General features: G+C 42.6%; 1 protein-coding gene across 7 annotated transcripts in view; it reads left to right on the top strand.

Moving 5' to 3' along the window:
• BICRAL (BICRA like chromatin remodeling complex associated protein) overlaps nucleotides 1-12,444 on the top strand; it is a 51,126-nt gene that overhangs the window by 28,181 nt on the left and 10,501 nt on the right. For all 7 annotated transcript variants that reach the window (XM_075749157.1, XM_075749161.1, XM_010307247.2 and 4 more), the window contains exon 5: nucleotides 9,266-10,966. In XM_075749157.1, the coding sequence (XP_075605272.1) occupies nucleotides 9,266-10,966 (1,701 nt within the window). The remainder of the gene's footprint in view (nucleotides 1-9,265; nucleotides 10,967-12,444) is intronic.

Here is a 12,444-nt window from a genome sequence, read left to right as displayed (position 1 = left end):
TATTTTAAGTATTTCATTGGGTTTTCAGTGGGGAATTAATCAAAAAAGACTGCACTGTTGGGCCGTGTTTCATAAATATGTAAACCAGCTTGCTGAGCAGTGAAAATAGGCCCCAGTGTAACACTCTCCAGTAAACTGGATGTAATTTTAGTGATTGTAGATGTAGTAGTGCTCAAATGTAGACCTTAAAAGTTAGTCATTCATACATTTCCTGTGTATGTTAGGATGGTTTTGTTTCTTATTTCCAAGTAGAATCTGAGCTAGCAATTTTTTTTAAATTAATGAATGGGGTTTTTTTTGTTGTTCAGACTGAATAGCTAGCTTGGGATGTTCCTTCCTGTAACTTCAGTGGTAGGGAAGTCACTTTAAATTCATTAGGTGTTGCAAGTAGTCTTCAGTATTCTTTATTTGCCAGGAGCGCATTGCAGCCTTGGACCAAGTTTTACCCAACGAGGTTGTGGAATCTCTGTCCTTGGAGATAAAGCCAAGACTGATCTGCTCTAGTGCTGGCAATAGTCCTGCTTTCAGCAGAAGGTTGGACTAGATGACTTCCAGAGATCCTTTCTGACTCACGTTTCTTTGATTTCATTGTTGTGTTTTTAAAAACCCCCTGAATTCTTCATTCCACAGTTATTTGAATACATAGAGTAGCTTCCTTGGTAATTGCTCTTTCTATTGTTCTGTTGTCTTGACTCTCTCTGTTTGTCCTGTGTTCCTAACAGATATGTGGATATGCTTGTAGGTGTGTAGGCATCTTAAATAATTGGCATAAATAAATCCTGAAAACTGTTTCTCTGCATAGAGAACTAGCGACTTTTCTGTAGCCACAGTAGTGTGAAGTGTTTGCCCTGTCCTTCCCTTTTCAGTATCATTATTAAATATTGTAGAAGAAACATATGTTGAGTGACAGTTCTTCTTCCAGATAAGCTAGTTGAGATAATGGTGGGGGAGTGGGGTACCAACAGTAATAGGGTGTGCTCAGTTTTCAGCTAGTCAGGATCAGTGGTTTCAACTTGGTACTAAGCTAGACATTATTGAACAGCAGTTTCCTGTACGCAGCATGACAGAGGTGGGTTTTGAGGACTGATCCTAAGAAAAATGATGAAGTTCTGGGGGGAAAAAGGGTGGCACGTGACATGCGTTTATCATAGCATAGACTTTCTAGTTGTTCTTTCTAGAGATTCTTCTGATAAACATGAGTTGGTGGGCAGTAGTTGGGTGTATTTCTGGTGTATTTTCAGAATGTGAGTTTTTGGAGTAATTTTGAGAGGGAGTAGCTGTTGGGCGAAACAAAAATATTTGGTGAAAGCCAAAAGAGCTTTCTGGTATATGAGATTGGGGGTAGGTAATTTAGAAGGCAGGTGATCAGAGGAGCTGGCATTTCTAGTGTGTGTTCCTAGGGTACCTTAGTGTATTTTAATTCTCCAGCACTTGTTCCTCATCCCTTTGTATCTTCATAATACCAACGCTATCTTCTCTCCCCTCTCTCCATTGCTTGAGAGCCCTGTGCTGACCTAAGTGAAGAATGACTTATTGCAAAGAATTATTCTTACATTGCATTGTGAAAGAACAAGGGGTATCTAAAATATAAATATAAATAGATGGTTTCACAGTCCCTGCTTATAACGTAAGATATCTGAAAAGTTAAAGGTTTCTGAGTTTTTTGTCAGTTTTTGCAGGTACTGAAAGTTCTGTCTCTGTATGTATTCAGAATTGTTACCATGAAGTAGGATTGACTGTCTTGATGCCTATCTCATGCCTTTCAGTGGCAGAGTTTACAAATTCAGTGTCAAGGGTTCAGTGCCTCAGCTGGTAAGCATGCTCAGTTAACACCTAACACAAACAAAACTAAGTTCCTGCTGAGTGAAGGAACACTAAGTTCTTGCTGATGAGGAAGGAGTGTCCACTTTTTCCCCCCACCCAGAATTGAGTGATTGCATACCACCTCTACTGATTCCAGGGTGGTTTCCCTGAGCAGTCGTCAGTCTCTGTTACACCCCTCATGAGAGGGTTTCTTAGCCATTGCCCTTTTAGCTGGGTTGTACTCAGTGACTGCTTCCACCTTCCTATTATAGTATAGCAGAACAGCTTAAGAAAGCAGAATATTCATGGAGCCAGTGAGAATAAGACTGTTGTTGGTAAGCAGATTGATGAAGTTTGAGGCACTAATTTCTTGTTGAAATTAGTATGATGTTCTGTGTGGCTGTTCTGAGTCTGGGCAGCAGTGATTCAGATGTTAACTTGAAAGGTGCCTGGCTCCAGTTTATGCACGTAAAATTGTTTTTGAACAGTCCTAGGAGCAGGGAATGAAACTTGGGATTCTTCATTGCAGTGAGAGAGTTTCAAGCTATTAATCTTAATTGCATGTGATATTATTTATTACTACTATTACTCGTAATAGTTGTATTGTTAGTGCTAACTGGAATAGCATTAACTGGAGCCCTCTTAAGTTACACAGTTGTGAAAGTTTTCAGATTGGTCATTGTCACTGGAGACAAGATGCAATAGGGAATTCTCCACAACAACCTGGCAGTTATGAGTCCTCATATTGTCCCAGTTAGTGACTACTTTTTGTTCTGCCTGATTGTAGCTAGGTACAGTTGAGAACCTGATTTGTGATTTTAGGTGTTCATGAGGTGCAGACATTGAGACATTAAAGCACTAGCTTAATTCCGTTTGTTAACATAAATGTAAAAAAGTTTATTGTAATTTTATAATAATATTTTGAAAATATTTGATTGAATTTTAAGAACAATCTCTTAATATTTTAAAACATGATCGAAGTTTCACAAAATGCACCGGCTGATTCAGAAACAGATTGTGGTAAAATTCTGAGTAAATATGCTTGGGGAACTGACGTTAGGGTGGGGATGTTATTGCATGTGATAATTATGGCTTGCAGCATCTTCACACTGTTTATATGAGGTTGAAAACAAGCGTCTATGACCTTGAAGGAGTGAAGGCTCAGTATGAATGTGACTGATAATTTCACACCCACATTTTGCATTTATCCTGACCGAAAAAGAAACTGGATGTTGATTTTGAATAGTTGAGATATGATTTTGTAATTTAGAAAGGTGTGCTCTGTCTAACTTAAAACTATTGCAAGTATTATTATGTATTTAAATTCATCATTCCACCTGTAGAAACCTGATACTTTTGGTGGTGTCCTTACTGGGGGTGGGAGTGAGTGAGCGACTGGATGGTGCTCAGTTACCGGCTGGGGTTAAACCATGACAGTCCTTTCTGGCACCCAGCGTGGGGCACAAAGGGTTGAGATAACGACAGATCTGACCAGAGCGTGTTAAAACAAATTTGTTATAAGCATTCATTATATTAGTTTAATTGTCAGTGGTCCACTGGTCACAATATTTTTTTATTTGTTCACAAAGTTGTTTTCAGAGTTGTGTCATGTAATACTTTCTGTATGTACGGGTTATCAGTCTTTATGTGTGGTTTGTCACCTCTGGCTGTTGGATTAAGGTTATCGCTCTGCTGTTTGGTGTACTTCTGGCTTATGGTATGATCAAATCATTGATAGTCAGACCAATTTGGTGTTTGTATTCAGCAGTGGCTGAATCTGTATTCAGCAGTGATGGAGTGACAGCAGTGGCTTCAGCTCTGTACTCAGGAACCATCTGTCAGAAACTGTTAATAATTATACTTTTTACTTTTTCTCCTTGGAGAGCAAATATGTGGGGGAGACACCTTCCTTCACCTTCCCTGTCTTCTCCTGGCTAATTACAATAGCTCTTGAGAGTGTTGAATGTCCTTGGAATGTTCAAACCAGCATGCTTCTATTGCTTGGTCTCCTGAATGTGATTCAGGTCTTGTTTAGGGTTAAACAACTATTTAAGAATACCATCTGCAGATCAGCCCTGCGACAGGCACTGCGGCTACTCCAGCTTTGGCGATCAGCACTGCAGCTGAACCAGAGAACCAACCCATACCAGTATCAGTCATCCCTATACATAAGAAGAAATGGACATGAAAGTCAACTTTAGTAAAGGATCACAAAACAGGGTCATCGCAAGAACAAGAGGAGGAAGAGACAACCAGAGGTAACCACCCAATTCCTGTCCCTGAGTGAGCCGCAAGATACACAAAAAAATTTCATCTGTCGATTTAGGTGAGCAGCTTGTCGCCTGGCTGCTTTGATGCTGGGATAGCAGGGCCGGTAGCCTGGAATTAGAGGGTAGGGAAGCCAGGCAGCTGGGATCCCTCTCCAGGGAAGGGGGCATCGTTGACAAGGCGATTGCAAAAGGGACACAAGCCCTCAGCCTCTGGAGGCAGCTCTCGTCAGGTGTGAGGGAAAGGTATCCCTTCAAAGAAATGGTATATGTCACCTAGGCCAAGTGAACCACCATGGAGAGAGGTATCCAGCACCTGGGGGAATTAGCCATGCAGGAGATGGTTTATTTTGACGTGGACAAACGCGCAGGTACTCACAGATCCAGATGAAGTTCAATGTACCCAACTCTGGCAATATGAAGAAAATCTCTCTTCCTCCCTATGGGCCTGTGTCTCAGCCGTGGAAAGACTGTCCAAAAAATCTGAAAACCTGTTTGGGAAACTATCCTGGGGGGTCTGGCAGCTTGAAGAGAATATGTCCTATTCCACACTTGCATGGACGAGTGTCTGAGCTGTTAGGAGTAAGTGTTCCTCTGTTCAGGAGATGACACAGAGCATACACGCCATGAGGCACCCTGTAGTTGTACCTGCATGACCATGGAGATGATATGAGGAAGTGGGATGGAAAACCTACCTTTACCCTAGAGGCATGGGTACATGAATTGCAAGGAAGAACAATCTCAGAGGAGGATTCTTCCGGGAAAATTGCTGCTCCAGTCTCCAGTGGGCAGTTCCCCAGGCAGTGTAGGACGGTTGTTACTTTTGATCTTATGGAAGGAGCTTCTGATGTGTATTTAGAAGAAGTGAGTAACAAGGATGAGATTCAAACCCACATGAACCCATTCATTGGTAATGAATACAATGAGCAGGATTAGAGGGGCCCTGTGTCCACAGACAGGTGGAAGAAAGGGAGAACTGGGTTTACTGGACTGCGTAGATTTGATGGCCTGGTGTGTCAGATCCACAAGAGTATAAGGCTGTAGAGGACACTGGTGCAGTGTACCCTAATGCCACCAAGCCATGAAGGGGGAGAACCCATCCGTATTTCTGGAGTGACAAGGGTCCCAACAGTTAACTATTCTGGAGGTCGAAGTGAGTCCAACTGGGAACAAGTGGCAAAAGCACCCCACTGTGACTGGCCCAGAGGCTCCGTGCGTCCTTGGCATAGACTGCCTCCTGAGAGGAGAGATGTTTCAAGGACCCAAAAAGGTAACTGGTGGGCTTTTGGCATAGCTACCTTGGAGTAAGAGGAAATTAAACAGCTGTCTACCTTGCCCAGTCTCTCAGAGGATCTGTCTGTTGTGGGGTTGCTGAGGGTCGAAGAACAACAGGTGCCAATTGCTACCACAACGGTGCACCTGCAGCAATACCACACCAACCAAGACTCCTTGATTCCCATCTATAAGCTGATTCATCAACGGGAGAGTCAAGGAGTGATCAGCAGAACTTGCTCACCCTTTAACAGTCCCATATGGCCAGTGCGGAAGTCGAAAGGAGAGTAGACTATCATGGCCTGAATGAAGTCACGCCACCCATGAGTCCTGCTGTGCTGGACATGCTAGAGCTTCAATATGAGCTGGAGCCGAAGGCAGCCAAGTGGTATGCCACAATTGATATCGCTAATGTGTTTTTTCAATCCTTCGGCAGCAGAGTGCAGGTCACAGTTTGCTTCCGCTTGGAGGGGTGTCCAGTACACTTGGAACCGACTGCCCCAGGGGTGGAAACACAGCCCCACCATGTGCCATGGGCTGATCCAGACTGTACTGGAACAGGGTGAGTGGGTCGCACTGACCACACAGTGGGCTCGAATAGAAAACCTCAGTCTTCCAGGAATTCTGGGAGTGGTCACAGGCTGACCAGAAGGCAAAGATTTCAGAATATCGCCAGAGGAGGAGGTGACGTGCTGGAGAAGCCCCACTGTATAATTAACTGCCAGAAAATGAGAAGCAATATGCCCTGTTCACTGATGGGTCCTGTCACACTGTGGGAAAGCATCAGAGGTGGAAGGCTCCTGTACGGAGTCCTATAGGACAAGTTGCAGAAGCTGCTGAAGGAGAAGGTGAATCGAGTCAGTTTGCAGAGGTGAAAGCCATCCAGTTGCCTTTAGACATTGCTGAATGAGAAAAGTGGCTAGTGCTGTATCTTTATACTGAGTCATGGATGGTGACAAATGACCTGTGGGGATGGTTACAGCAGTGGAAGCAGAGCAGCTGGCAGCGCAGAGACAAACCCATCTGGGCTGCTGCATGGTGACAAGATATTGCTGCCTGGCTAGAGAAGCTGGTTGTAAAAGTACATCGCATAGATGTCCGTGTATGTGAGTCGGGCCACTAAGGAACATCAAAACAACCAGCAGATGGGCCAGGCTGGTAAGATTGAAGTGGCTCAGGTGGATCTGGATGGGCAACATAAGGGTGACTGATTTATAGCTCTGTGGGCCCATGACACCTCAGGCCACCAAGGAAGAGATGCAACATATAGATGGGTTTGTGATCAAGGGATGGACTTGACCATGGATGCTATTGCACAGATTATTCATGAACATGAAACATGCGCTGTGATTAAACAAGCCAAGCGGTTAAAGCCTCTCTGGTATGGAGGATGATGGCTGAAATATAAATACGGGGAGGCCTGGCAGATTGATTACATCACGCTCCCACAAACCTGCCAAGGCAGGCACTACGTACTTTCAGCGGTGGAAGCAACCACTGGATGACTGGAAGCAGGTCCCGTGCCCCTTACCGCCACCCAGAACACTGTGCTGGGCCTTGAAAAGCAAGTCCTGTGACGACATGGTGCCCCACAAAGAATAGTCAAACAGTAGGACTCATTTTTGAAACAACTTAATAGACACCGGGGTCAAAGAGCATGGCATTGAGTGGGTGTGTCACATCTTTATCATGCACCAGCCTCCAGAAGAATTGAATGAGACAATGGACTGCTAAAGACTACACTGAGAGCAATGGGTGGTGGGAGCTTCAAATGTTGGGAAACATGTTTAGCAGAGGCCACCTGGTTAGTTAACACGAGGGGATCTACCAAACGAGCTGGCCCTGCCCAATCAAAACTGTACCGTAGAAGGAGGTAAAGTCCCTGTAGTGCACATAAAGAATATTTTAGGGAAGACTGTCTGGGTTACTCTTGCCTCAGGCGAACCCATCCGTAGGATTGCTTTTGCTCAAGGACCTGGGTACACTTGGTGGGTAATACAGAAGGATTGGACAGTCCAATGCATAGCTCAAGGGGATTCGATTTTGGGTGAAAATAGCCAGTGATTTAAATTGTATTATGTTGGTTGCTACATAATACTGCATGTCGTCACTACTATGATTGCTGTATGCCATAACAATGGTATTACAGTAAGAATCACCCAGACTACTAAAGAATGAATTTTGAAGTTAAGCCAGGTGCAGAGGTGATGAAACCAGAATTGGCTTCAGCAACGAATGTTCAGCAACGAATGTCCAGCAACTTCCTCGAGAGTGACATCTTCAACCAGCAGACCATGAGCATGGATCACACCAGATAAATCAACTACGAGCTCTGGATGCAGCATCCAACAATCCAACACCACATGCTGTCTTTCATGCCCTGAGAGACTGTTAGGACAGATGGAGCGCAAAAGTCATGGACTAAATGAACTCAACAGACATTTTAGAGGGATGCGCTATAGACTAAGGGAATAATATCTGTGTGTACATATCAAAAGACAGGAAAAATGATGGTGATTAATTGGAATGTATTGGGAAGTATAGGACCTGTGCATGATATAGATGGTATGGAATAAGGGGTGGATACTGTCCTGGTTTCAGCTGAGACAGTTAATTTTCTTTCTAGCAGCCAGTATAGTGCTGTGTTTTGGCTTTAGGATGAGAATAATGTTGGTAACACTGATGTTTTTAGTTGTTAATAGGTAGTTGTAGTGTCCACACTAAGTCAAGGACTTTTCAGCTTCCCACGCCCTGCCAGGTGCACAAGAAGCTGGGAGAGCACAGCCAGGACAGCTGGCCCAGGCTGGCCAGAGGGATATTCCCTGCCACGTAACGTCATGCTCCGTATATAACTGGGGAAGCTAGCCGGGAGGCGGAATTGCTGCTCGGAAACAGACTGGGCATCGGGTTCTTTTTTTCTGCATGTGGTGAGCAACTGCATTTGTGCATCACTTGTTTTATTTATTATTGTTATTACTACTGTTATTATTATTGTCTTCCTTTGTTATCCTATTAAATCGTCTTTATCTCAACCCATGAGGTTTTTTTTTCCATTCTCCTCCCCATCCCCTTGGGGTGAGCGAATGGCTGCGTGATGCTTAGTTGCCGGTTGGAGTTAAACCACGACAGTTGTCCAGAGTTTCTGGATGTAGTTTTGTTTTAGGAAAATGTTACTGACAGTAGGGCAGAGTAAAGTAGGTTCTGATTTTCCTTAGCACAGTATTTAAGGATGTAGATTTGAAGGATTTTTTTCATTCAAGGTGCCACTATTTGCTGTAGTTTCAGTGTTTATAGTTCTCTGTAATCTTTTACTAGCATAAGCCACAAAGTTTGTAACGTTATTTTTCTTACTCCTTTGTTTCTAAAATTTTTCTAAACAAAGTGTTTCTTAACTTTATGAAATGGTCACTAGTTTGCACTGTGTGACTATAGAAATACCGGTAGGATTTTGGAGATGAATCTCACCTGAAAGAGGAAGTCAGTGAAAGAGCAGCTTTATCCTGCCTTTTCCCTGCTACTACTGTTGCAACTGAAACCTTGCCCCAAACTGAGTTACAGTGGAGGTCTTTTCACTCCTCCTTTCTTCTGTCCTTTTGCCCCTACAGTACTCACCTTGGGGAAGGGAAAATGGTACTTCAAGAGCATGCTACATCCTCTTGAAACAGTGCAGCTGCAGAGCTGAGTGCTGTGGAATTGGGAGCTTTGAGAAGTGAGAGCAGCATCTCCAGCAGTCTGTTACGAGGTCATGAGTGGGGTGTGACACACGTTTGTGCTGGCCCACTGTATGGGATTAATGTCACCTTACATACTAGGCAAAGAATATAATTTTGTAAAGAAAGTCTTGCATGAAAAAAAGCTTAATGGGGAAACAAGATAGAGCTTGGGATTTCTGAAAATGATTAATTTCTTGTTTTGCGTTTCAGAACACTGATCCTAAGTCGTCTGTAAAAGGTGTAAGCGGTCAGCTTGGAGAGGGGCCTAGTGATGGACTGCAGCTGTCCAGTAGCCTTCAGTTTCTCGAAGATGAACTTGTATCTTCTCCTTTACCTGATCTTACTGAGGATCAGCCTTTTGATATTCTTCAGAAGTCCTTGCAGGAGGCCAATATTACTGAACAGACTTTGGCAGAAGAGGCGTATTTGGATGCCAGTGTAGGTTCTAGCCAACAGTTTGCACAAGCTCAGCTTCATCCTTCTTCATCAGCATCCTTTACTCAGGCTTCTAATGTTTCTAATTACTCAGGTCAGACGTTGCAACCTATAGGAGTTACTCAAGTGGTACAGCAACCTGTTGGAGCATCTTTTGCAAGCAATACAGTCGGTGTGCAACATGGCTTTATGCAACATGTCGGAATTAGTGTTCCCAGCCAGCATTTGTCTAACAGCAGCCAGATTAGTGGTTCTGGGCAGATACAGCTAATTGGTTCATTTAGTAATCAACCTTCCATGATGACCATTAATAACCTTGACGGATCTCAGATAATACTGAAAGGCAATGGTCAACAAACGCCTGCAAACATGAGTAGTGGCCTCTTGGTTCATAGACAAACTCCAAATGGTAACTCACTGTTTGGTAACTCAAATTCAAGTCCAGTAGCACAACCTGTAACTGTTCCATTTAACAGCACAAATTTTCAGACGACGTTGCCTGTCCATAATATCATCATTCAAAGGGGTCTGGCACCAAACTCTAACAAAGTTCCTGTTAATATCCAACCAAAGCCTATCCAGATGGGTCAGCAGACTGCTTACAATGTGAATAACTTGGGAATACAGCAACATCACGTACAGCAAGGGATTCCGTTTGCTTCTGCAAACTCACCTCAGAGTTCAGTAGTTGGTCCTCATATGTCTGTTAATATTGTTAATCAACAAAATACAAGAAAATCAGTTACACCTCAGACAGTTAGCAATGCCGGCGGTAGTATTGTTATCCATTCTCCTATGGGACAGCCTCACGCACCTCAAAACCAGTTTCTCATACCTACAAGTTTGTCTGTTAATTCTAATTCGGTTCATCATGTCCAGGCCATAAATGGACAACTTCTTCAGACTCAGCCTTCCCAGCTGGTTCCTAGCCAAGTGTCTGCTGAGCATGTAATGCTCAACAGGAACTCTGCAAACATGCTGAGAGCCAACCAGTCATATTCGGGACAGATGCTGAATAATCAGAACACAGCTGTTCAGCTTGTTTCTGGCCAGACATTCACAGCTCCTGGAAACCAAGTTATAGTAAATCATGGAACTTCACAAATTGTTGGTGGACAGGTGCCACTGCAGCAGGCATCACCAACGGTGGTGCATTTGTCACCCAGTCAAGCTAATGTTTCTCAAGGTAGATCGAGTTTTACTACGATGTCACCCGGGCAGTCTACAGTCTCAAATATGTCAGCTTCTAATCGATTTGCTGTTGCAAGTTCTTCTGGTTCAGTACATCCTAGCTTGGGACCATCAGTTCAGTCTGTCGCATCAGGAGGAAGCTTTACTGGAGATCAGCTCACGCAGAGCAGAACTCAAGTTCCCGTCAGTGCATCGCATCGTCTTCCAGCATCCTCTTCTAAATCTGTCAGCACCTTTAGTCACACGTCAATTGGAGTAACACAACAACAGTTTGCCTTCGGTCAGGTATGAAAGCTGCTTGAGAATGTAGGCAAAGATATGCTTCTAAGCCATGCTGAAATCTGGTTAACAAAGTATTAAAGTTAGTGTTAATGCAGAGAATATTAATTTTTGCTTGTTTGTATTGTTGCAAATACTGTGGAACTGCTGAAAAGTACTGAAACCCAGAGATGACATTTCACTCAGTATTTTCTAAAGTCTATCACGAAGTGAATGAGTCATTAATTCAGAAGATTTTGCTGGTGATTTACAGTAATATTTTCAGAACTGCTTAGCATTGATCTATTTCTGCTCTCATTTGAAGGAATGGATTATACAACTATCAGCTCTCTTGAAAATCTTACCATAGAGCTAGATACAAAGTCTTGGGTACATTCTTAGCACTTGTGAATCTCTTTACCTCGCTAAAAACTATGCATGTGTTTTCAGGGTTTGACTTATTCAAATTAGAGATGAGAAAGTTTCTTGGGTTTCTCGTCGTTATTTACCATCGAAAATCAATCTGTTAAAAACGTAACTTTTTTGGCATTTTACCCACTGTAGTTCTGTGTGTCTGGAGCACTTAGAAGATTTCAGATTTGAGGCAAAGACAAGGCAAGAGGTGTTTTTTAGAAACCTTAAAAAGGAAGTGCCTTTTAAAGCAGTTTGTAAAAGCATAACATTTAAAAAATATTTTCTCTAAGAAGAGGTCTACTTAGTAACAATTCTAAAAAAAATAAATTCTGAATTTACTTTGAAGGTGAGAACTGGTCTTTTTTGGTCCAGTTGATGCAGCTACAGTATATATTCAATCAAGTTTGTCTGTTTCCATAAGGGAACTTCCAGACTCTGCCAATATTTAGCTCAGTGACTTGTCACACAGTTAGCAACAAGCTATTATTCCACTTCTGTCCTTTTTTTGCCCTTTTATTTTTTCCTTGAGCATTATAAAATACTGATAATAACTGTCTCAGAATGCATTTGCACTACTTATGTTAGATCTTTCTCTTTTCCCAGAGGTCTAATGGATTTTTTTTTTAACCGGGACCAAAATGGACAATGAAATAATGTGTCTTAGAAAATAACGTTTATTTAGAAAATGAGAGTGAACATGTTGTAGAACTACATTTTCAATCTTCACCAAAACTGTTAGCACAGGTTGTAACATTTTGTTTGCAGATGAGTATTTTGAGGCCTGTCTGGACTTTCTCTTCACATGTTTATATCTTCCTATTTGTAGGATATGTGCTGGGTCAGTGAGTTTCAGCAGTTATAAAAGCATAATATTTCTTACTGCTGTAAAAGATCATTTTGGTTTTGTGCTGAAATTTCAGAGCTGAAAATGGGAACTACAGAGAACAAATTCTGGTGTTTACCAGAATCTTTTTAGTTTGTACTTGTATTTTAAATATTGTACTGTATCGTAAACCATGCATCATTTAGTTGCTAAACACTGGACAGTTTGTTCCACTGTGTATTTTTTTGTTGTGGAGACAGCTTCTTTA

The sequence above is a fragment of the Balearica regulorum genome, chromosome 3 (genome assembly GCF_011004875.1).
Source record: "Balearica regulorum gibbericeps isolate bBalReg1 chromosome 3, bBalReg1.pri, whole genome shotgun sequence".
NCBI lineage: Eukaryota > Metazoa > Chordata > Aves > Gruiformes > Gruidae > Balearica > Balearica regulorum.
Note: the sequence above shows the minus strand (reverse complement) of the source record. Positions and strands in the feature narration are given on the sequence as shown.